We start from the raw sequence: 26,262 nt of genomic DNA on the forward strand, positions 1-26,262 counted from the left end.
GCCCCCTGTTAAGAATCACTAGTGTCGGTTAATTCTTCTCTTTCAATCCAGCAAAGTGATAAACATTAACTGTGCTCATGCTCTGTCCACTGGGGTGATTTCCCTTCCCCACTATCTTTCAAGGGCATTGCAGATCACAGCCCACTCTCAGCTGTAAGTAGCAATCATAGATAACCATCTGCTGCAAACCCCCTCAGCCATCTGTTGTTCACAGGGAATATACCACGAGCTGTAGATCAAGGGAGAGGAAGCAACAAGTAGGAGCTGCACGTGACGGAGTCTGAGCCACCTGCCTGTGCAGCTCATGTGTGCCTTTGGGCTTTCTCCAGCCCAGCCTCTCCTGTATCACCTTCACTAGATGACAGATTACAGGTGCCTATGCTCACCTTTGGTGGGCAGGCCAGATCACGCGCAGTCCCTGACCGGCAGCTCAGGCTTACAGTCAGTTGATGTCCCCTGGTCATCTGTTCAGTGGCCCCCTGGATCCAGCAGGATGCCCAAAGCTGTTTCTTAGAAAGGATAATTATATGCAGAGGAGGGCGTGGCTTTGTTTCAGAGCCTCTAGCTCTGCACTGTGGTTTGCTCTCGGGGGCTCTCTGTAACATTGCTGGAGGCCATGAGCAATGAGGCTCATGGGGATGAGGCTCAGGGGTCCCCTCTAACAAACTGGTAGCCTTACCAGTTCCTTGGTAAATGCCTGAGGATAGATCACTCAACATATACATTGCTCAAAATTCCAAACGTCTCAGCAAGTGTCATGCTCCTTTTTTAGATGTAATAAATTATCTTTCACTATGTTGGGGTATCTTGAAATGCTCCATGGGCTCCCCTGAAACTTCAAGGTGGTAGAGCCCTTAATATCTGTGGGGTTTTCCTCCCACGCCTGGGTGCAATCAGCATGATGAGTCCGTGGTGTGGTCCAGTGTGGTGTTCTGTGGGATGCCTGCCTGCTCTTTCATTTCAGAGCAGGAAAACTAGCAGAACCCTGAGGCGAGAGGAAGGGCATGCTGTTGGCACTCATAGACACAAGCAAACTATTTTTGGTGGCACTCACACACCGACAGAACCAAAGCCACCCGTCCAGAGCCCAGAAAAGATGCTTCACCTAGATTAGCAGCGTCACGTGGAGGAGGCAGCTGGTAGAGTTTTCTGTGGCCCACTGCCTCTCTCTAGCATGCCTCTGTGCCCCAGGCAGTGCCCACAGGCAAGTGACGAGAGGGCCAGGAGCATCTCCACTGAACCCCACAAGTCACTGACAGCCCCAGTACTCTCTGAGATTCCCCGGGGATGAGAATTAATAACCCTTGATTTACTGTCATGGTACGGATGGGAAATTCCAGGACTTGCATTTTCTTTCCACTTCCTACCAAAAGAGCATTGACCCCAAAGCAGGAGAGACAACACAAGGACTCTGCCAGTTGCCAAGTATAAAGCCTCTAACGACGCGTTGGAAATTGGGGGCATGACCACAGGTTGAGCCCACAGACCAGCTGGTCCCATGGACATCCACACCTGAGGGAAAACTCTTTTTATCATCTGATCCCCACAAGCCCCCACTTTGACTTTTTGTGGGGCCACGGTGGTAATTTGAAGTTCCCATAAATTAGTGACATCTCAGAGGCAGTGCTGAGTACCCTGGATTAGCAAAGTATTCTTGTCCCACCATGGGTACGTGGGCCCAGACACTTGCCAGAACAAGGCTTTTTGTCTGAGGGAACAGTTGCCCTTGGGAAACACCACAGGCACTTCAGGGAGGTTTAGAGGAGATCTGCAGTGCACACCTGGGGTATTAGGCAGGGGCTTTTCTCAAGGGGACCTGGCTCACATTTAGCCCAGGGGTTCCAGACCTGTGAAGCAGCTTAGATTTGCAAATTGCATGACTGGCTATGACACTACAGTGTGGCTACTTAAGTAAGGAATTTTGCCTTCAAACCAGAAGTATTTTTTAATAAAACTAATTTTATTGGGGTATATTTTATGTACAGTGAAATTCACAAATACCAAATGTACAGTTGTATGAGTTCTGACAATGTATGCTTGCTGATCACCACCATGATCAAGATAGGGGACATCCTACCATCCCGAAGAGACACCCTCTACCCTTCCCCAGGAGCCCTGCCCCCCAAAGCAGCTGTTGTAGAGATCACTTTATTCTGTCTGCTCTTAACCTTGATACAAATGGAATCATAATATGTACTGTTTTGTGTCAGTTCTCATATGTTCGACATTTTCTGAGATTCACCTATATTGGTGTGGGCATTGGTAGTTTGTAACTTTGTTTTTGCGGACAACGTGACTATACCACAATTTGTGTATCCATCTTCCTGCTAATGGACATTCTGGTTGTTTCTCATTTGGAGCCATTATGAGTAAGACCACTATGAGCATTCATCAACATATGTGGCTATAAGCTTTCATTTATTCTGAATAAATACAAAGGAACAAAATTGTTGGATCTCAGAATGAGTATATATCTAACTTGATTAGAAATTTCTAAACAGTGTTCCAAGTAGGATGCACAGTTTGACAATCCTACCAGCAAGGGCTTCAGTTACCTGAGACGTGAATACACATCATCCATTTCTTCTGGTGCCCTTGCAGTGAACCCCACAACTGTACAACAGTCCTACCTGGAGCAGCCCTGGTGGCACCTGGAGCAGTCTGCTCCTGGCACACATGGGGTTGCACACCCGAACTGGGCCTAGACTACAAGCCCAGGGTCTACCCTGTACTGCGGGGCAGGCTATGCCCCATAGTGTGTTTGCACAAAGCTGTGCCTCTGTCCTGCTCATGCCTTCTTCGTGCTGCCTCCTGCCCCTTGCTCTCACACCTGCCCTCTGCCCTGGCCACCACACGCATGCCTCATCTCCTTGCTTAGGTGTTTGGCTCCTGGACATCAGAGCCTTTGTCTGCTTTATCCCAGCTTGCATGGAGGCCCAGCCCATGAGTGTAACTGGGACCTTTTCCCTCGGTGAAGAAGAAGAGCCCTCCTCTGTGTGCCCAGGCAAGCTAGCAAGTCACTGTCACCCAGGGAACAGAAGTGACTACCTGCTATGCAACTCCCAAGGAGCATTGCGAGTGCCCTGGAAGAGCTCCACGAAGCATGGGTGCTCTGCTCTGCTGGAAGCAGGCGTCGCCCAGGAAGGGAGACTTCTCAGAGGGGGTAAGAGTTGCATCAGACAAGGAGGGGTAAAGGACATCCCAGCAGAAGGAGCATACACTTCTCCACAGACACTGAGTGGGAGCCTGCTTTATGCTGGGCCCGCTAAATGTTGGGGGTTCACCCAGGAGTAAGACAGACCAGCTTCCTCCACCGTGGGAGAGAAGGCAGGACAGGGACACCTACTGATGAGTGTAGAAGCTACTGGGACAAGGATAGGTGGGGACAATGGCAGCCATGACAGTGGTCACTTTTTCCCTGGGTACAGGGTTGGGGAAGGCTTTGGGGAGCCCCTGTGGTAGGCTTGGAGCTGTTGTGGCACAGCCCAGCCATTCTCACCCCCAACAGGTAGGATCACCATTGCCATTTTTGGACCAAGAACCATGATTCAGAGAGGTTAAAAATATCTGCCCCAGGCCACACAACAAGAAAAGAGCCAAGGAAGGCTGCAGGCAGCTCTGTCATGCCCCTAAATCTGTGCTTGTCCTGGACATGTCCCCAGGGGGGGAAAGCTGGGAGTCTCCTGGGAGGCTGTGTATCCAGCAGCTGGTGGTGCTGGTCAGCCCTACAGGTCATCAGAGTTGGGCAGGCAAAGGAGACCATCCCCACTGGCCCCTTACCTCTATCCTGTCGGTCAGCCACACCACTCAGGAGCCACAAAACAAAGCTGAGTGTGACCACCACAGGCCCCCAACGAGGCTGGCCCTACGGGAAGACAGCACAGCCTCCCCGCACTGCAGTCGGGCATCCCTGCCCTGTTCTCCGTCTGAGCTGGACAGGCATGCTCCATCCTGTGCTGTCTGCACTTTCATCCACAGGCCAGCACCTGCATCCATTCAGGCGGGGTAGGAGCATTAGAACAAGACCCGGGCAGCTACAGCACCCTGGCAGAGGAGAGGGCTCCATCCTGCCTTCTTGAGGCCCCCTCTACTCTGGTAGAGCCCCAACATTCATTAGATCCAAATTTACAGTCTGAATTTTTGAACTTCCAGATCGCAGTAAAACTTCGCAGTCACTGGGATGAGAGCTCACTGTAGGACGTGCTTCGGGAAAGCTGTTTAACCTTTTACTCAGCAGTTATGCAGATGGGCAGAAGGAGGGGCTGGGAAGAGAAGACAGTGAAATACCAGAGGACAAGATCAAGCATCTCACTTTTTACAACAGCCAAGATATGGAAGCAACCTAAGTGTCCATCAGTAGATGAATGGATAAAGAAGATATGGTGCATATACACAGTGGAATACTACTCAGCCATAAGAAAGAAACAAATCCTACCATTTGCAACAACATGGATGGAGCTGGAGGACATTATGCTCAGTGAAATAAGCCAGGCAGAGAAAGACAAATGCTAAATGATTTCCCTCATTTGTGGAGTATAACAATGAAGCAAAACTGAAGGAACAAAATGGCAGCAGATGCAGAGACTCCAAGAAGGGACTAGTGGTTAGCAAAGGGGAGGGGTGTGGGAGGGTGGGTGGGGAGGGAGGGAGAAAGGGACTGAGGGGTATTATGTTTAGTACACATGGTGTGGGGGATCACGGGGAGAACAGTGTAGCACAGAGAAGGGACATAGTGGATCTCTGGCAACTTGCTGCACTGAAGGACAGTGACTGCCTTGGGGTATGGGGGGGACTTGACAATATGGGTAAATGTAGTGACCACATTGTTTTTTCATGTGAAACCTTCGTAAGAGTGTATATCAATCATACCTTAATAAAAAATTTAAAAAAAAAAAAGAACGAGCCTCTCTGGGGATGGCTGGGATATGAACAAGCCATCAAAGTATGTCCTGTCAGTACAAGGAGCAACTTCTATGGCAGCTCCCATGCTTTTTTAAAAGACTTGGCCATGATCTGCGATATGAAAGCTGAAGCCACCTTATGGCCGCCATGGGAGGAAAGGCCTCATGTAGGGTGGCGTTTGCCGAAACATGCAGCCGGGGAGATGCACACAGACCTGACATCGTAAGCCCACGAATGGAGCAGACAGACACCTCTAGAGGCCCACTGGACGGCAAAGAGGAACACAAAAAGCAGAGGAACCGTTACCTGCAACCCGGAGGTGTGGACGGGCTGTGGAGGTGCTGGGCTCTCGGGACGGACACACAGATGGGGCTGGCTGCAAGTTCCAGAGCTGTCTGGATTCCTGAGGAAGGAGAAGTCTTGGTGCAGGACCCAGGAGGACTTCATATGGACGAAGAGAACATGGGTGAGGAGACTGGTACCTCAACACAGCAAGCAGCCGGCTGTGGTCCATCCCCTGGGCTGGTGGTGGCTGTCCCTCAAGTTCTATCTCTATTCTGGGACCTTCTGTGATCTGTGATGAACTTGACACCTGTGCGGTCACTGTGTGCACAGTGCCAACAGGTGAGGGATCCCTACTGCCTTAACAGTATTACTAACGGAATGTCAGATCTAGAAGAGAACTTTACATTCTGTAAACAATAAATACCAACATCAGCGAAGCTGCATCTGAAGATGTATTTATTTAGGCGTGCTCAATTGTCAGTTTATCTGCCTACACAAAAAAGGCTTTGCTTCTTGCACAGAATTTTCGGCATTTTTCTTAAATGGATAGGGTCCTTAAAGCTGCATTTAAGTTGTAAATAAAAGACTCACATGGCAATAAGAAAATACAGAGCGTAATCTATTTTCTTAGACTGTCTTGGAGGGTTTTTAAGTACTTTTTTGTTTTCTGCACATTCTAAACCAATAAAAAAAGAATGCTAAGGGTCCTGGGAAATATGAATTATGCCTGTCACAGAGTGACTGAAATGGGATTGGGATGCTAATGTTTCCTTCAGATTTCGTGCTAACTCTAAATCTGCTTATTAATATTTTAAAATTTCTATGGTAGTCAATATATTAATTCTGCCTTCACGCTTAATGGGAGACCACGTGCGATTTTTGTATTTGCCTTCTGGGATAGAGAGAAGATAAATGTCCAGACTGGACCAGGTGTCCTTTGAGCCAAGGTACGCCAAGTGCTGCCCCCTGGTGGTGGGGGCTGCCAGGCTGCTCTGCAGCATCAAGGGGATGGGCTGTGAAAGCAAGACCTTCAGGCTCCCCTCTCCTTAGCTGCCAGAGTGCCAGAAAATCCACCAGATTTCCTGTTTTGTTCCTTTTACAAAGGGAGAGGGGAGGACTAATCAGTAAATTATCTTTAGCAAACTAACATTTACTTCTCCTTTCAATCATAATGGCCTGACTGTTAATTTTGTAGTTCAGTCAAGAACTTTACTGCAGTTTGTGATCCTTGGTCTGAAATGTTACTTACTATGGTGCACCCAGGGGTAATCAGATCAGAAGTTTGGAGTTAAGACCTAAAACTCTACTGTAAAATAAAGCCCAGTCTCTGCCACTAACAAAAGGTTTCAGAGAACACCCAATCCACGCCTTTCCTGCTGAAAAACAGAAATAAATAATACTACCAAACACATCAACTTCAAAAACAACTTTTTCTTTAAAAGTAGTCTTTTTTTTATAATTCTTAATTTTAGATTTCTTTTTTTGTACTGTGTTTTAAAAAATTCTTTTCTATGTACCTCAGGACTGCCACCATCAGGAGTTATTTCTACCAGAGAGATGCAATAGATATAATCACAAACCAGCTGCCTCCAGACGAAAAAATGCTTGAGGAGTGGTTTTGATAGCCTCAGGTTAGGACCGATTTGAACATTTTGAAGACACCTCTCCACACCCCCTCCCCCTAAAAGCTAAGGCCCTTTCCTAGTTGGTTAATGCTTTTCGTTATTTCCTGCAGTGGATTTTGTGATTCAGGGAGCTGCGTGGCAGGTGCTCGTGGCTTCAGATGAAAAGCCACTGGGCCCCCACTGCTGTGGGTGAGCCGAGGCCCATTAGCGCCTGGACACTGAAGGGCGGGCGAAAATGAAGAAGAGGGCTGAGGGCCCCTGCACATAGCTTGGCTGGGATCGGGAACACCAGACGGTGGTCCCCAACCAAAGGTTTTGGGGTAATAATTATAAATGCTCCTTTGTCTTTCCCTTCTGTTATGTTTGTGTCCTCCCAAAATTCATATGTCAAAATACCACCCCCCAGTGTGATGGTGTTTGGAGGGGATCCCTTAGGAACGTGATTAGGTCATGAGGATGGAGCTTCATGATAAGATTAGTAACTTAGAAGAATCAGCCAGAGAACGTCCTCTCTCTGTCGCCGTCTCTGTGTCTCTCCGTGTCTACCCACTACCGCTCCCCCCGCCCTACTGTGGAAGGACAGAGCAAGAAGACTAAGAAGGGCTCTCACCAGATACTGGATCACCTTGAACTTGATCTTGGACTTCAGCCTCCAGAACTGTGAAAATAAATGTTGCTGAAGCCACCAGCCTATGGTATTCCGTTACAGCAGCCTGAAGGGACTAAGAAGGATTTAAGAAGTGACTTTGCCATTTTCACTCTGACTTTGAACTCATGAGAAAGTATTCAATAGTATCACTCAAAGCTGTGCATGGTAAAATAATGGAAATATTTATTCTTTTCCATTTGAATATTCAAAAATTAGTAATGAATTTTCTGGAAAAAGCAAAACAATCCCTGAGTGGGGTCCACATGAAGGCAAGGAGGAAGATAAGCTGACAGGGATGCCAGGACTCACCCTCAGAGACCCTGCGATGCTGCCCCCACATATCAGAGAGGCAGCCACAGAGTGTCAGGGTGTCTGCGCACTCCTGCAAAGTGTCCGTTGGATCCAGTTCATGGATCTCCCTCTCAGAAATGAGTCTCAATGATTCAGAGTGGACAAGAAGTCCAGATGCCAAGTCTATAGTGGACAGTAAGCTGGGAATGGTCTGGTTGGAAAGCTTGCCTGAGAAAAGTATGAGAGCTTCCATTTCTAGTTTCAGTGAACTAAGCAATTTGCATCAACCTATCCAATCCATTCAACAGCTAGAAAGCTGCACAAAATATAGAAACATCTGCTTAAAGACATCAAGTTAACAATGAGGTTACAAGGAATTACAGTCTAGCCACTTTTTGTCTAGCCTGCCAATTCTGAACCAGTGGAAACATCAGAATCCAGGACCCATCAAGAACAGAAGAATTAGTAGAGGTGAGACACCATTTGGTTTTGGAGACCAACAGATTGCTTTCTAGGAGGAATAAGAAAATTTTCACTCTTAGACACTACAGACTGGTTTTGGTCATTAAGGTGGCCCAGGAGACCTCAGTCTCTGAAGTGGGTTATTGCATGCCATGAACCCACCAGTAACAACTGAAAATTCCCTTTAAAAAAGATAATAACATCCTGTGCTTCAAAGTATTTCTGCAAACGGCTCTGTATATGTAGTATCTGATTCACAATAAAAGATAACAAGACACTCAAGACAAACCAACCCAAACGAAAAGTGGCAGAAGCAATAGACAATAGAAACAGACCCACACAAGTCCCAGATACTGAAAGTATCACCCAAAGATTTTTAATTAACTATGTTTACCACTTTCAGAGTAGATTAAACAAAGATTAAGAATTTGGGCGAACCTGAAACTATTTTTATAGCGTAAATGAAAGAAGCCAGACCCAAAAACCTATGTAGTGTGTATGTATGTCATTCTGCAAAAGGCAAAACTATAGGGACAAAAAATGCATCAGCAGTTGTATGGTTTTGGGGATCAGGGAATAGTTGACCACAGGGGGATTTTTAGGGTGATGGAACTGTTCTGCCTGGTACTGGGGTGGTAGATACCAGATTCTGCATCTGTCCCAACCCGTAGGACTATACATGCTCTGCACAGTGCCCTTAATGCAGAGTGTACTTCAATGACTGCATATGCCTAACATGTAAAATAAGTTGGGGATTCCAGGATGGGATGCACTGTGACAACACCCTCTGACCAGATTACAAATGTATGGCATGGCATCTCAGAAGGAGGTAGAGAAAAGAAGCCAAATTTTAAAACTTGGGAAAATGGTGTTTTGACTGGAAACTGTGAGACTACAGATAAAAGCCTCTGGGGGCCTTCTATACTTTCTGACCAAGGCAGACCACTCTGTTCATCAGCTGCAGAGCACCTCCCATAGCTCTGCCCGCCGTCAGGAGAAAATGCTCCGTGGTCTGGGGCCTCAGCTGGGCGGTCACAAGCCTGGCTCTGACGCAGCCTCCGCGAGAAGGAGGGGAAAGCGAGTGTCCAGGAAGCCTCAGCGAGGCACACCAGTGTGTGCGTCTGTGAGTGTCTGCGTGTGTGTCTGTGTGGGTCTGTGAGTGCCTGTGGGTCTCTGTGTCTGTGCCTGGCAGTGTGTCTGCACCTGTGAACGTGTGGGTCTGCCCGTGGGTCTCGTGCACGCATTTGTGCCATATATGGGGACATGTTTCCTCTTCCACAGCACCCTGGCATCTCTGCCCCTGGGCGGCTGAAGGGGAGAAGCAGGCCAGCTGTGTGAGTCTCCCAGGTACAGGCCAAGATACTGATGGCACCCCTGACTTACTAGAAGGCATCCTGAGGGGGTATCCCTCTGGTCTTGGGGTGCCGGGTACCTCCACGTGCAGCTGCCTGTGGGAAGGGAAGGTCTGAGGTGAGTCTCTCAGAGCTCCAGCCCAGATGCTCCTGGGGCCAAAGCTGTAGCTGGCAGAGCTGTGCAGAGTGGGAGGCTGGGTTTGTCTGGAACTCCCAGTAAATAAACAGGAAATTCCCAAGCTCCTGCTCCTGAAAATGCCTTGCATACAGAAGAGTGAAAATGGATAGTCTTTAGGATAAACAGGACTCATAGCTCATACTTTCATCCCAGGCTCATTTTTTCCCAAAGAGATGTTTTTATAAAGTTGTGAATGAATTATAAACATGTATAATAAATAGACATGGAAAGCAAGCTTAAAGGGGATGGAACCTGATTTAGTTAAAGAAAACAGAGTGACATGATGAAGGGAATTGGGGTGCAGACTCCCACACCGTGAGGCAGCCATCACTGCCATCACCACATGTCTTCTGGATACCCAGGAGTCTTTGAGCAAGGACAAGGACCCTTAGGCCAGCATTCTACTGCACGTGGGGGCTCACTGGGTGCGTATCAAAGTCCCTCAGCCCACAGAATCCAGCTTTCTGGTGGCAGACACATCCGTTGTGTGAATGGACAATACTGCACTTAAATTGTCCCAGTTTTGTTGGGCATTAGGTGTTCCTGACTTTGGTCACACACAGTGCTCCAGTGAACACCTTTGTCACTTGTTTTCACTTGCTTGTGAGTGCACTGCAGATGGAATCAGTGAGGCATGTGTGTGCAAACATATTACGCGACACCGTTGGTGCTGTGGAAGCAGTGGTGGGTGGGGCCAGGGTGGCCAGTCCCCACCCACATGGCTGCCAACCTCAGCTGCACACCCCGGGTGGCAGCAGAGGAGCAGGGCCAGTATGCCCTGGAGAATGACAAGTGCCACCTGCACCCAACACCAAATTGGGTGGGGGCAGAGGAGCTGGGAGACACTCAGCGCCCAGATGCGGAGGTGGGGATTCCTGCCAGGCTTCGCTCATCCAGGATCAGGCTGGAAGGCCCCAAGGGCACGGAGTCCCCTTTCCCTACTGACTCTCCAGCCCGAGGTGGAGCTGCAGCTGGTGAGGACAAGCTGCCCCAGAAACAGGAGTGGGAAGAAGCTGCCTTCCCTACACTTAGAAGAGCAGAGCAAACCGGCAGCCCCGCTCAGCTGCAACTCCGCAACTTCTGTCTCTTTCTCCTCAAATTCTAGGTGGATCCTCCCGAAGCTGGCCCCATAACCATGCCTCTCTTCTGTCTCACATCGCATACTTCTGCCTGGATCAAGTCGCCCTTGTGCAGGGGGCGTCTATGAGCAGGATTCCTAGGCCTCCGGGAGTCTGAGACCCACCTGAGGGCCCAGAGGGTAGCCAAGGTCTCCCGCCAGGACACAGCCCTCTCCCGATGATCTCCACCCATGGACTCAGGACTCGCTGCGGGCCTTCGTCTGCCCCCATCTGGACACTGGTGGGCTCAGGTCCCCCGTGGATAACCAGACCCCTGGTCTGGGCCCTGTCACTCAGAGCGCAGTCTTCACCTAGTGCTGTCTGGAGGCTGCTTGGAGAGGACACAGTGGCAGCTCTTGAACATCACAAAGAGAAAGCCACTTCCCACTCTGTGGGGCTGAGACCCCTCCCCAGTCCATGAGTCTCTGCTGTGCATTTGAAGACTGCAGGAGTCATCCACATGAACAACTGCTCTTTTAAAACTTGAAACAAGCATGCAGAGCATGTTGTCTGCTTATGATGGAATCAAACTAGAAGTCAGTCCCAGGAAATACAACAGGAAAATGAATACACACTGAAAAATAAACAGTACACGTCTAAATAATCCATGCATCAAAGAGGAAGTCTCAAAGGAAATTTTTACATACACAGAACTGAATACAAACTTTGATGGTTAAGTTTATGTGTGAATTTGGCTGGGCTACTAGGCCCATGTATCTGGTTAAACATATTTCTGGGTACATCTGTTTCTGGAAGAGATTAACACTTGAACTGGTGGGCTGAGTGAAGCAGATGGCCCTCCCCAGCATGTGTCAGCACCATCCAATCCCGTGAGGGCCTGAATCAGCACAAAAAGGTGGTAGAGGGCGAATTCACTCTGCCTGACTACTTGCCTGGGTGGTTGACCTGCTGCTGCTCTCAATGCTCTTGGTTCTCAGGCCTTCAGACTTGGACTGGAATCTACACCGTTGGCTCGTAACATTCAGGCATCCAAATTGTACCCCTGGCTTCCTGGGCCTACAGCTTACAGATGATTCCTCAGCCTCTGTAACTCCATGAGTCGATACCCTATGATAAAATAGGTGAAGGGGATTCAGAGATACAAACTTCCAGCTTTAAAATAAATGATATTTGATTGTACAGCGCCGGGAATGTAGTCAATAATAGTATAACTTTGTATGGTGACACATGGTTAACTAGACTTATGATGGGGATCATTTCACAATGTATAAAACATTGAATCACTATGATGTACACCTGAAACTAACAGGATATTGTATGTCAATTACACTTTAATAAAAAAATTAAAAGTAACTAATAAATCTCTTTCTAGATATACATGGAGATAGATCTATCTATCTATCTATCTATCTATCTATCTATCTATATATATATATATATATATATATATATATATAGTTTATACAGAGATATCTGTATGTAGATGTATATTATCTGCCCATGAGCTATCTATCTAAAATTGACATCTGTTTCTATTTTTCTGTATCTATAGATACAGGTAGAGCTAGAGATATCCTATTTGTTCTGTTCCTCTGGAGAGCCCTGACTAATACAAAAATGAAAACACAACATACCTAAGTAGGTGGAATGCAGCCAAAGTAGGACTGGGAGGGAAATGTGTAGCAATGAACGATGACATTGGAAATGAGGGGAGGGACTTCTAGCATGACAGTGTGAGGATCCCTGTGGACTTGCTCCACAGAGAAACTGCTGAAGGGCATAAGAAACAACCATTCACAGTGTCTGGTGTTGGTCCTAAGACTACATAGCAAATGTTTTTTAAACATGTACCCCAGAAAATCTACTATAATTCAGTAAGAACTGTGAAAGTTTGCTTCCTCCCTCCCCCTTTCTAACTCAGCAAGGCAGAAACTCCATCCCAGAAGTGGACAACTGAAGACACGGTGCTTTCTCTCCCAGGGACTCTCAGTCAGAGAGCTATAGTATCTTCCCAGGAGGGACATTTCTTATCCTGCCTCCAGCTGCCTGAAGTGAGTGCACGTCTAGGCTAGTGTACCTGAGAGGTGAAGGTTCCCTTCTGTGTAGCCACTAGTCGGGGGTGTGGGTAAAATTGCAATATTTCATATTTCTAGAATCTTTCACCTGGCCTTAGTGCATCTCCATATCAATAGGGGTTTCCAAGGGGTGGAGAGAAGTAGTCCGTCTCCATATCAGTAGGTAATTACAAGGGCGAGCAAGGGCTTATCTGGACCAGAGAGGTGAGGTGGAGGTCTCTTTTTCTACAACCCTGGTCGAGAGAGATACGAGATGACTGCTAGTAAACAATAAACGGGTTTCTCGCACTTTATTTCTCCCTTTGACTGATTTCAGTTTCAAAGGCATTTTGCCCCTGGATTTTCCCCTGGAGTCACATCAGTGAAGGCTCTATTTTGGACAAAGTGCTACTGGGAATACAGGGACCCCTGCTGCCCTTGCCTCTGCTTGTAAGGCGGTGGCTCCATACCAGGAAAGGCAAGCTGAGAAAAGCAAAGGCTACTGCTCACCCCAATCCAGCAGGCACTCAGATCCCACAGTGGGGCTATCACTTGAGAAAAAGTGTATCATTGTTCCCACTCCAGCTCAATGGCTAAGGCTCAGAGATTATGCCTGGGAGGATAGGGGTTAAGGCTTCAGGATTACCACGCATCTAGAGGCTACAAAATTGCTCTCGCAAAATGTATGCTGATGGAGACCAGCTCCGTACTTTCCTTTGGCCTTGCTATAGCTCACCAGTACCTCCCAGGAAGGAGTCCATATACTTGTCCAGAGCCCAGTTTCTGCACCAAGGGGACACCTCCAGACTGCCTGATGTGGAAGCCAGCAGGGTTTACAATTTTTATCCCACAGGACTGAATATATTTGCATACCTTAAAAGCTTCTGCCTGAGGGCTTAGCTTCAAATCACCCTAAAACTAGGTGCTGCTGAGATCCCTCCCTCTGAATCACTCACAGGTTTTGGCACACCCTCAGCAGTTGGGCCCTATCAAGAATAAATCAGGCTGCTTATACAATCACAAAGGTTTGAGAGACAACCAAAAGCGAGGGCAAGGCTAAGTGATAAGGTGTATCCCCTGCACAAGGCCACTTCTTCAAGACTGGGAGACATAGCAGTTACATTGAATACACAGAAACAAACACAGACAAGCAAAATGAAGAAACAGAAATATGCTCCACCCAAAGGAACATGATAAAACCCCAGAAAAAGACATCAGTGTAATGAAAAGTAATTAACATGATAAAAAGTCCAAAGTAATGGTTATAAAGATGTTCACCAAACTCAGGAGAAAAATGCATGAACACAGTGAAAACTTCAACAAAGAGATAGAAAACACAAGAATGTACCAAACAGAAGTTACAAACTGAGGAATGCAATAACTAAGAAATAACTAGAGGGGTTCAACATCAAACTGGATTGAGTAGAAGAATCAGTGATCTGGAAGACATAGCAGTGGAACTCACCCAAACAAAACAGAAAAAAATAAGAAAGAAAGAATTAAAAAGTGAAGCTAGCTGTCTCATCTGAGGATTTCAGCCCCAGGCTAGTTCACTATGGATTCAGTAAGACCAAGCATCTTGTCAGTGGGTTTAAGCCCCAGACAATTCATTATGGATTCAATAGGACCAAAAAAAATAACAGTGAAATGTTCTTGGGGTGAAAGGGTTATACCCAACTTAATTCCCATGGTGGCAGGTCAATCACTAGAATACCATCCACTCAGCAAGTCCACATGCAGCAAGCTGGTCTCTCCACCCCCATCCCCATCCCAGTCTCTGTCTTTGGCACTGCCACCACTCCAGTCTCTGCTCTCCCACAGCCTTGCAGCAGCCCAGAGCACTGCGCAGAGCTCTTTATATGGAGTCAGTGACAATGTATTGCCCACATGTGTGTAGTGAGCAAAACAGACCAGGGCCAGGTGAGAATCCTGGCCATAGGAACCTTAATTTTCTCCACACCAAGAAATGACAACGGAATGTTCTGTGGTGAAAGGGTTTATTCCCAGCTTTATCCTCATGGTAGTAGGTTGAGCACTATTATGTCTGCATTTAGCAGTCTGCAGTCTTGTAATCCACCTCCTTCTCTGCTTTTGCCCAGAGCACTGGGTGGAGCTCTTTACATAGTTGACTCAGTTAATAATAGCTCCTTGCCAATGGGTGTGGGAGCAGTAGCCTAGCAGTAGGCCAATTACATCATCAAGTAGTTTAGGGTCAGGGGAGGATCCTGGCCGTATGAATTCCCTTTTCCCCTACAATAGCTTAAGAGGTCTCTAGGACAACATTAAGCAGAATGACATTGACATTACAGGGCTCCCAGAAGGAGAGACAGAGAAGGGGCCAGAAATTTTATTTGAAGAAACAATGGCTGAAAACTTCCCTAGTCTAGGGAAGGAAACAGACATCCAGATTCAGGAAGCCCAGAGAATTCCAAATTAGATGAATTAAAAGAGACTCACACCTATAAGATGCATTATAATTAAAATGTCAGAAGTTAAAGATAAAGAGAGAATCTTAAAAGCAACAAAAGTAAAACAACTTGTTACATGATAGCCCATTGTCAACACGTGTGCAAGCATGTGCTTATCAGCACTGCACACATGCAGGGGGCACGCAGACTAGGGTCAGATGAGGATCCTGGTCATGAAACTTCCATTTTCCCTACACCCATTAACAGAATAAAAGCAAAGAAGATGCCTTCCAAAACACAGGAAAACATAACCACCAAAAGTGACCAAAATAAAAAAGCATTACCATATCTTTTTCACATTCTTTGGTAGAGGCCATATATTAGAAACTGATGAGAATATGGAGGCTTTGAATAACATGATCAATACTGCTGATTTAACAGACACTGCTGGTGAAGTCAAAACCCCACCTCCCCTCCCAGCACTGCAAACATTTGTTCAGCAGCATTGGTTATCCTGTAAATTTTCTTTTAATGGAGGAGTCTATTTGGGGACCAGGAGTCTTTGGGAGGGCTGGTGAGTGGATGGAGTAGGTGACGTCATGGCAGATGATCCCTCTTGAGTATCCTGGACTGGGTTTGAGCTCTGGGGTTGAGAGAAAGGAATAAAATTTTCCTGAGCAATCTGGTAAATTTCTGGGCCATGGCTTGATGGCCAGACATCACCTAACTGTTGAGAAGAAAATCTTTGAGGCCAGTCTGGAACACAAAGGGGGCTCTGCTAGTCCAGGTGACAAAAAGTGGCTTAGAGCTGGGCATGTGCCCACCAGTCTTTTCACTCCTATAAGGAGGCAGGCCATATTCTGTGCCCTTGGCAATGACATGGTAGTGCACGGGGGGACAGGAAGGAGGGTTGTGAGGGGGTCATCATATCTTCACAATTTGGGTATAATTTGGGCATAAGAAGGACATGCATATTATTTGAGATCATAAGCTAATAACCCTTGGGCCATATCTACATCAAATTTTATATAAAAACAGACCTTCATCCTTGCCAGCATTCAAGAAATATTTATAAGCATTGATTATATATTGGACCATGTTTTAAAAAAAATCTAAAAGCAGAAATGCACAGAAGATCTGAAACCTCAATGCAGTAAGTGTACAAGTTAATAACTACAGTTTAATTTTTTAAATACAATGTGTATAAATCATACCTTAATTTAAAAAATCTAGCCAGGTGAAACTTAAAAAAAAAACCACTCTCATAAATAAATTTCAGGTCACAGAAGAAATAGAAACTACAATTATATGGACAAGAATGATGGGAAAACTGCCCAGCAAACCTTACAGGACATGGCCACAGCCTGCTTCATTACTAAGCAAGAAGGAATGAAAATAAATGAGATGAGCTGTCAATATGGGAAGTTAACAAAAGAAAAATAAGATGTGAAGACTTTTAAAAGGCACACACATAAGGATAGAAACAAAAGTAAACGAATTAGAAGAGAAAAAACTGTATCAAGTCTTGATACATAAAAATAAAGCCTGTTCTATGAAGAGACTTGTCATTTTGCAGGCCTCCGCCCAGGGGACTGGGATTCCCCTCCCAGCTGTTGAGGTCCAGCTGGGCCTCTCTGAGCCTCCTCTCTTTCCCCATCTGCTGAGCTCCAGCTGGGGTTGTTTGAGGCTGAATGAGAATCAGAACTAACCCGTAGCTTGGGCCCCATGGACGAGATGTCAAAGGCACTGGGGCTTCAGGACCCCAGTGTGAGCCGTGTTGTAAAGCTCCTAGTACCAATTTGTCCTGTGAGGCCACTCTCTATCTCATTTAACTACTGAGTAATTCTGAATGATTTAGACTCGGTCGTTTGTTCTTTGTGGATCTTGGCCTCCAATCCTGGTCCCTTCCAGTGTTAGGGTGCAGAGTGACCCAACAGAGAGGCTTTGCTGGCCTTGGCAGCCAGCTGAGACCCCCAAGAGCTAGGACTAGCTGGCCTCAGGCAGACAAAAGCTTTTGGGCAGGTGGGGTCTTTAAAACAGTTCATCCTGCTAAGCTCTGAGGGGAATTGCAGATGCCTGAGCAAAATAAATGTTGTCATTGTTAAACCACATAAGTTTGCTACACATAGTGACTGGGAATGTACTTAAGGACGAAATTGAAGAAAAGCAAGTCTGAATCTCCTGCTACTGGGCGTGGATAAAATGAGAGCTCCTGTGGTCAGGATTCTCACCTGGCCCTGGTTGACTAGCTCACTGCACACCTGTGGACAATATATGGCTGTTGACTCTATATAAAGAGCTCCGCCCAGGGCTCTGCGCACAACATGGTGGCAAGGCTGCAAGGCTGCAGGAGAGCAGAGCAGAGGCTGGAGGCCCAGAGGATGGCTGTGCAGACAGAGGGGCCCAGAGGCAGAGACCAGCTTGCTGTATGCAGACTTGCTCTGAGTGAATGGGATTCTAGTGACTGAACTGCCACCTGGAAATAAAGTTGGGTATAACCCTTTCAACCCAAGAACGTTCTACTGTCAATTTCTTTGGTCACATTGAATCCATAGCGAACTTGCCCGGGTTTGAAACCTATTGGCAAGACACTGGGGATGTTTTAGAACGATGTACGTTATACTTCAGTTAAAGAGATGGTGTTAGGATAATAATGTGTACTCCGCAGTTCCACGGTTCCGATGGCAAAGTGCCCTGCGCGCGTTAGGTTTTAAGCAGTAAAGGTGTTCTGGCCATCTTCGTCATCACCAGCGCCTCTCCCAGCACAGGCACGTAGTCTGCAAGTGGTATTATGCGTGAATTAGCTGCCCTGTCCCTGGAGCCTTTGAAAGATATCGTCGGCTTTCTTTGGCCAACGACTAGACCCTGCACTTCTGTCTCTTGCTTTTTCTTTCATTCACGCACCTCTTTTCTTTTTAATTAAAGGTCTTTCTTAGCCTTCTGGTCTCCAGCTAGCTCCCTGATTGAGAAACAGGTTCTGGTAAGGCCGCTGCCCGGGGCGCCGCGTGGCCTGAGCATGCGTGTTTGTAAGCGGAGCAGCGCTGCGGCGGCCGGCGACACGCTGTGCGCCCCGGGCGCGGGCGGCTCCCTCTCCGCCAGCAGGCGCCGCCCTCCTGGCAGGTCACCATGACCTCGCCGCCCGCTTGCTCGAGTTTTCCGCCTGCTCGGCGGGGGCGGTTCCCGGTTTCCCCAGCAGCGAAAGGCCAGCAGGGTCAGCGCTGGGACCCCTTCCTGACGACTGCCTGGCGGCCACATTTGCAACAAAGGGGGCGACTGCGTGGGCAGCGACGCTCAGGGTGTCCCCAGGTGTTCGGAGCTCCCCGCAAAGACGGGGGCGGGGCCAGAGGAGGTGTCTCAGTCCCGCGTGACTCACCCAGATCCCAGGCCTGCGGCGGGGAGGGAGAGTAGGGGGTTGCGGCTAGGACCCCAGACCTGCCCACAGGGAGCTCACAGTCTCTAGGGCGGCAGGCAAACCCAGCGTGATTCCGAGATGAGCCAAGTGCAGCCTGCTCCAAGAGTCAGGCTGGGGTCCCAACGCTGGGAAAGGTCCTTCAGGAGCAGGAATTTGAGCCATAGTGAAGGGATTGGCATGGCTGCCCCCGTCCAACAGGGAGCAAGGCAGCATGCAGGGAGGAGCACCGCGAAGGCGTGACAGCCGCAGTCGGGGAAAAGACCCCAGAGGAGGCTGAGTTTGGCTGGAGTTGAAGGGTACAGGATTGTTTGGTGGCAAGAGTAACCCACAGCAGCCAAGACCTTAGTTCAAATCAGCACCTGCACCAGCTACTCCAGGAATAGTTGGTAGAGAAGAAGGCAGGCAGGGTGAACGACCCAAGAGACTAAAGGGATGCCAGACTGCGGCCATCCTGCAGCAGAGTAAGGTCTGCAATGTGCCAGGAGAGGGCCTAGGTATAGTTGCGGGGAGAGGCTACCACATGCTGCAGCAGCAAATGGCCTCAAATCTTAAAATCAGAGCCATTTCCACCTCACGCACAGCACACATGGATCTGGGCACTCCTCAGGGAAGCAACTATCTGAGTGGCAGTCCTCTAACCAGGCTGCACCCATTCTGCGGCTCTGTCTCCATGGGAGACCTACCCAGTCATCGAGATAGGAAGAGAGAGGAGGCCTGGAGAATTAGGCTGGCCAGAAAATTCTTTCCACTGGATGTGACATCCCATTCACAATGCACTGCCAGAACCATCACATGACCCCACTAACTGTGAGGGACCCAGAAGCATCATCTTCTTCAGGGCTGGAAGGAGAGGAGAAGAAGCGGGGTCAGCACTAAAAGTCTCCATCACCAATGGGCCAGCTCTGCCTACACTCTGCTTTGCCAGGAGGCTGAATCCTTGCCTGAAGCTATGCCCAACTGCGTAGCTGCACAGCTTCTGATTGGCTTGTCAGAAGTCATTAACAAGGTTTTGTGCGAAGTGCATGGTATTAACTGAATCCCCCTTAGATACCACCCTGTCCCTGTGAGGTCCCTGTTAGAAGCACATGCCCTCGGGAGGTAAGCAGAGAATGTAGCATGAGAGTGGACTGCTGAAGTTCACAACTGTCTTCCAAACTTCCCCTTTGCCATTGATATAGGGACCTCCTACACTCACAGGGGTGGGCATGTGACCCAGGACTGGCCAGAGCTCTGCCTCCCCAGCTATTGGGTTGGTCCAGGACTGGGCACACAACCAAAGGGGTGGGGGAGGGGCTGGTGGCAGGAGCAGTCAGAGTGGCTTCAAGGATTTTGTCTTGAGCTCTCTGTTCCAGAAGCTCTAGCTTGACTAAACTTGGAGGTTTAGATCATCAGCTTGCCGTATGGGGGAGCTGGACTGAGGAAGAAGTCCAAAAGGGGAGAAACCAGAATAGAATTATGGAGAGCAAGTGAGAGAGAGAGAGAGATTAACTGTGCCTACAGTTGAGCTCCTGGATGCACCTATGCCTGAAGCTAGTCACCCAGTCCACACAGCCAATATACTTCTTTTTATTTAAGCTATTTTGAACTGTATCTAAAAGCAATTACAAATGAAAAAATACTGAATAATACCATTACTAAATGACCTTTGACTGCACCCCAACACAGAATTCTTCTAAGCAAAGCTATACCACTAGGATCCCTCCTTTTGCTAAACTAGGATTCAAGGGGCCCCCTTTTCCCTACAACCAGCCTGTGAGTGCAAAGAGCAGCTTACTTGGCCTCTGCCTAAGAGCAGGAAAGACATATAGGCCTTTCTGTTGAGGGTGTGTCTATCCTGGGGACTTCCCTCTTGTGCTAATCTTCCTCGGTCTCAGGTCCTGTGGTTCCAGAGGTCAGGATGTGATGGAAATGAGATGTCCCCAAGGCTGCTAGAAAACACCATCTCCTCTGATGTGGGGTGCAAGGGGTAGCTGAGTAAGCCTCCTCTGCCCCTGACAGAGGGACCCTGGTGACTAGTGCCCTACTGCAGGGTCAGGGAGCTAGTGGAGAACAGGGTTTGGGGAGCAGAGAACTTCAGTGAGCTTGGGCAGGGGGTACTTTCTAGAAGGCCACAGGAAGTCACAGCCTGCCCACATGTATGGTGTGGGCCTGCAGGAGCACACACGGCTTCTCCCTCCAGCTCCTTTCAGCTCCCACAGAGGCACCCTTCCCTGGCTCAGTCTTTGCACACGAGCTGTCTGCACACGGGCTGCCTGGCAGGCTGTCCTCGCTGCCCCCGGCCCGCAGCCTCAACCCCCAAACCCTGCAGACTTTGGGTGGACAGGCCAAACCACAGAGCCCAAGATCTAGGAAGTAGGGTTGCCAGATAAAACACAGGACATTCAGGCAACATTTGGGACATACTTACACTAAAAATGTATTCATCGGGTTTTTTTTTTTTTGAAATTCAAATATAACTGGGCATCCTGCATTTTTATTTGCTAAGCCTGGCAACAGCGTGGGAGGAGGCCCTGGCAGGGAGAAGAGCTAAGGTAGAAAGGGGAATCCCACCTCCTGCTGACTGTTCCCTGGGGTGCGCCCCTGCCAGCCGTCCCCACAGATATTCAAGCTCTGAAGCAGCCCTTCGGGCCAGCAGCACACACATCCCTCCCACACTGCGGGACAGGTAGCTGGCTGCGGGGCACCCAGAGCAAACCCAGAGGTGAGGTGACATGGAGAGCAGGAGAGGAGCTGCCCCGCCCACATGGCCTGGCTCAGTCCCCTGCAAGGCCCCTGAGACCAGCCCTCCACGACCCTCTCCAAGCAGGACAAGCCTCTCCCATCACTGCAGGCAACAACTGTGTAAAAATCTCACAGCGGCTCGGGGGTATTAAACTGCTGGGTGTATCTCTGGTCCAGTGACTGTCTTTCCACGGGAAGGGGATAAACATCCCTGTTGCCCACACTCCATGGAAGGGCCAGGGGAAAACCAGTACGCCACAGATAGTCCTGGGAACCAGGGCTGGTGACCCCCACATCTGGCTGAGCTTGCCAGGCAGCGTGCACTCCATGCCTCGGTCCCCGTGCTGTTGCGTAACCTACCAGGAGGCCTGGCCTGGCCTGCAGCAGGCATGAAGCTCTGGGAAGCCAGAGGCTGGATATCTAGCTCCATCACTGCCCAAAGGGTCCTGCAGGTAGTGATGATTAAAAGGGCTCCTCTGGTTCTTTCCCAAATGGGTGATGTGATCACCTGGCCCATTGGAATAAAGGGACATGGAGCTTGCAGCAGCCCTGGACCATGCCTCCCTACACCAGCCCTCCTTGGGCCATACCTTTGCTGGCCGAGCACCCTAGACAACTGACACTGCCCCCACCTGCAGCTCCTCCCACCCAGCCGTGCTCCCCAACCTGTCTGGTCTACCAGACGTGAAGTCCCCACCTGAATCAGAAAAAACCACCTCTGCCCTGTGCACCTCCTTCCACACCAGCTGTCATGATACACGCGATCCTCCCTCCAAGCTGTGAATGGAGCCAGGTGTACAGTGACTATTACCACCATCACTCACATTTAGAGGAAACGGGCTTACTTCGAGGGGCAGGGAGTACAGCATATTGCCACAAGGACTCCTGTCTTTGGAGGCGTGTCCTCGAGTACCTGGGCCCCCCAAAACACTTTGTCCCCTAAAGAGCCCCACAGTCCTGGGATGGCCCCCACCATACACAAACGCAAATCTTCCTCCCTCCGGGGCCAATGCATGTGTGTGCTTGAAGGAGTGGAGCAGAGGTGCATGGGGACCAGGTGCTGAGACTACTGGGGCCCCAACAAACCCAGACCTTTCCTTTGTGGTGTTTGCCAGACATCAGATTATGACCCATTAACATGTGCACATAAGCTCAGGGGGAGGCCAGCAGTGGAAAATGAGGGTGTATCACATGTAGAGTGCATGTGTCATACTTAGGATGAGTTGAGAGTTTTTCATAAAAATTGTATGGATTACAGATATGCATGCATGTAGGTATGCACCTACACATGCATGTACACATATATACAGACAAATGTGACTGTGTTACATGTAGGGTGAATGTGTCACACAGGACAAGTGTTTTTATGAAAGTTGTATCCATTATGGGTATATGTATGTATGTATACACACATATACACAAATATACATACATGTGTATATACATATGTATATGCGTGGGGGGGGTTGCCATGTAAATTGTAACATCTACTGTGAGTGGCAACCAAAGAAGTTTAAAAACTTTCTTGTATTCTGTTTATCTAAAGAGAAAGAAAAACTAACAAGCCGGAGTTCCCTTGGCTTCTCAGGAAACATGCCACAGACATTTTTAGCATAGGCCCTGAAGGTCAGGGGGTGGGGACTGCGGCCCTCTGCGTGCCTTGGGCCCTGGAGGGCGTGTGGATGTTGCCTGTGGATGTCCAGGAAGGAGCTTGGACTTGGGAGGCAGAAAACCCTGGCAAGTACCCCGGCTTCCCGAACTCACATCCCTTGCCTGCCCCTGTGCCTCTCGAGGTCGGTTTGACATGAAGCATGATATGTTTATGTGAGGGTCCTACGTGTGGCCCTAAGGAGACCCTCCCTCCTTCCCTTTCTCATAACCAGAAGTTTTTAACTTTCAGAGAAAACCCAAATCCTCCCCAATATCCTTTACAGTGGCAAAAGCCCCTTAGAACCAGCCCCACCCTCGAGCCTACAAGTCCCAGAGGAACAAAACATAGTCACAACTTAAAAGAGGCGACACCACACACAGAATCCACCCAGTCCCTCTGCGTGCGTAAGATACACACAGGAAGGAAGTGGCTGGGGTGATTCAAAGAGGCAGAGCTGTGATGTCTCAGGGAAGGGAGATTTCCCGACAAGCCCTCCCTGACTGTGGGTTTGAATAAGATTTCAGACGTAGCTTTGGTTAGCGCTCCCAGCGCCCTCCCCTAGCCCCCCAACCCCCACCACCACCCGTCCGCACAGCGCCTGCTGTCCAGACACAACAGTGAGGGTGGCCCCCTGTGCAGGAAGGCAGGAAGGCGGCCAGCAGGCTGCTGCTCCGTGGCATTTGCGTGGGACCAGGCCGGCTGAGCAAATGGTGCTTCCCCTGGGCGGCATGGCCGCGCTGTGGTCTGGGGCAGGGAGGCGGGGGCGGCTGCCCAGTCTGCAGGGCTGAGGGAGGAAGCAGACGTCTGAGGACCCTGTTTCTCTGCGTATTCCCAATACTGAGTCACCAACAGACCTGTTTTTGATTTCTGGTCATAACCAGCTTCAGGGCCCTGCCAGTCCAGCTTTGTGGAAGCAGGGTAGCTTTGAGCATGTCAGTCCCTAACTTGATGTCCCTTCCAGGCTGGCTTGCCCAGGACCTGGTTCTGAACCTGTCCTGCCCCTGCTTTCCAACCCCTCCCACCCTCAAGTCCAGGCTCAGCCGGTAGCGGGCACCCTGATCTGTGCCTCCCTTGGTCTGAGCTGTTTGTCCTCTGCCCTTTCTCCCTGTCCTCTGTCCAAGTCCTGCCTTTTCCCAGAGCCCAGCTCAGCACCTCCTCCTCTGTGCGTCTTCCCTGCCTTTGTCTTGCTGGCACTGACCATGCATTTTACCATGTCGGCAGCTAATGTCCAGCAATGTGAGCCTGAGCAAGCCAATTAAGGTTCAAATCTCTGAACCTCCTTTTCCCACCTGTAGAATGGGAATAATCAGAGCTGCCAGCAATGGGTGCAAAATACCAAGCCTGGACACAGTTCCACTGGCTCCGTCAACATCAAGGGCACCGAGCATACAGGTGGTCACGGTAATAACAGGCCTTTCATCCTCCGCTCAGAGAAGGACTCCCTACATCTTCCCTGGTGCCTGCAGAGTCTTTCCTGGATACAGCAGGTGCTGAAAAAAAAAAAGAGAGAAATGCTGTGTCTCCTGGTGGTGTAGGGCCAGGAGACTCTCATGACAGAGGGCAGACAGCACACCCTTCCCTAGGGGCAGGGGCATCAAGGCGGTGGCCACACCGAGGCTGCCAGGGACTGGCCTGGGGCCAAGGTCCACTGCACAGAGCCTGAGACGCCTTTCCTTGCCAGCCCTCCTCCAACCACACAGGGGCAGAACTGCATGCAGACCAAGGGCTCAGGAAGCCCTCGGTCCCGAATATAGCCCACCCTCTGCTGGGACAACCCCCACCCCCTCCACTCAGGGACATCCTCCCTCAGATCTCCCTCCTCTGCATCATTATTTTTCACTCCTACCAGACTGCTCCTGTTAGTGGGCCATGTTGTCATCTCTCCCACTTTAAAACCAGCCCTCTCTGCCTCCCCGCCCCCCAACTCAGAGTGGAGTAGCCGGGACCAGAGGTAAATGAAGCTATAACACAACCAGACAAGCAGGGCGAGCAGCAGGACATGAGGCCAGAGACGGGAAGTGGTCCGCAGAGGTAGGAAATGAACAGGGTGAGCCTACGACAGCCTGCTGGCATTTATAGGCTAAGAGCAGACGCGGGAACCTGGTGGAGTAGAGAGGATGCCTCAAGTTCAGGAGACGGATCCAGAGACCCAGGGGGACCAAGGCAGCTAGTGTTTCCAGAACAGAGGACCGAACAGGAGACTGCTGCCAGGAAAGAACAACGGCGACCCACAGAGGGTGCCCTCAAGAATCAGCCACTGCAGACCACTCTGAGGGAGTAGAGAACGGTGCCTGGTGCCTCCAATGGGGCACCTCCCAGCCAGAATGGGCCCTCATGATCCACTGGGTGTTAAGAGTACTCAGTCGTTAGCCCAGACCAGAAGCCTAGACTCACAGTAGCTTCAAACCCAGCTGACTAATCATAAAAGCAAGACCCAGAAAGATCTAACGACTTCTAAGAAATTTAATTGCATCTTAGAAATGAACTCAAAAATATTCACACGCTTACAAAAATATCAAGCATCCAAAATGGCAAGATTCACAATACCTAGCAGCCAATTAAAAGGACCTTGCCCATGAAGAAGCAGGAAATGAAAATATGTCCCCTGGGCAGGAGAACGAGGTGTAGTCCGGCTGCCAGCACAGACCCTTTGCGTAGGTCAGAGGCCATGTCAGCCTGAGAAACAGCGATGAGAACAGTGGTCAGGCGGTCCGTCTCTGCCAGGGCATGAGCTCCTTCTAAGAGCATGAGGACAAGGGGGAGGGAGGGGGTGGAAAGGCCATTAAAAACATAAAAGAAGCAGGAAAAAAACCCCTCAACTCTACTTCCTCTTCCGGTAAGCTTCCTTCTTCAGCAAAACGACATGAGTTTTCACACTTGCTTTAAATTTCTTTCCTCCCTTCTCTCTTTTTCCTCTTTATTGTGAAACACACCTCTAAAAAGTGTTCAAAATATAAATATTCAATTTAGCAAGTGACTGTAAAGCAAACCCCTAGAGCCCACCCCCCTGGGATGCAACCCAGTCTTGTACCTCCTCCCTCCTGCCCCCTCCTGCTGCCACCTGCCATTCTGAGGAAGCACTTGCTTAAACTGCTCCGTGGTTTGCCCCGTAGGAGGTGTCCTTAAAGGATAAGGTCGAGATCTGCACGTCCGTGTAACGTGTAGCAGTGGAATCGTGCGGCACATGCATGGT

The 26,262-nt window shown here is 49.2% G+C and overlaps 1 protein-coding gene and 1 long non-coding RNA gene across 2 annotated transcripts in view; one reads left to right on the forward strand and one right to left on the reverse strand.

Annotated features, from left to right (window-relative positions):
- The window catches only part of OTUD7A (OTU deubiquitinase 7A), a 374,155-nt gene extending 362,395 nt beyond the window's left edge, over window positions 1–11,760 (forward strand). Inside the window, exon 17 of the mRNA XM_037000632.2 lies at window positions 10,850–11,760. Within this exon, the coding sequence (XP_036856527.2) occupies window positions 10,850–10,980 (131 nt within the window). The 3' untranslated portion in view covers window positions 10,981–11,760. The remainder of the gene's footprint in view (window positions 1–10,849) is intronic.
- Window positions 1,772–26,030, reverse strand: LOC140847249 (uncharacterized). The gene is made up of 7 exons (XR_012127064.1): window positions 25,617–26,030; window positions 24,359–24,559; window positions 11,752–11,930; window positions 9,598–9,658; window positions 7,423–7,470; window positions 5,209–5,343; window positions 1,772–4,262 (listed from the first exon to the last, which is right to left on the reverse strand). It is a non-coding gene; the product is annotated as an uncharacterized lncRNA (long non-coding RNA).
- Between the last annotated feature and the right edge of the window lie 232 nt (window positions 26,031–26,262).

This window comes from Manis javanica, chromosome 18 (genome assembly GCF_040802235.1).
Source record: "Manis javanica isolate MJ-LG chromosome 18, MJ_LKY, whole genome shotgun sequence".
Classification (NCBI taxonomy): Eukaryota; Metazoa; Chordata; class Mammalia; order Pholidota; family Manidae; genus Manis; species Manis javanica.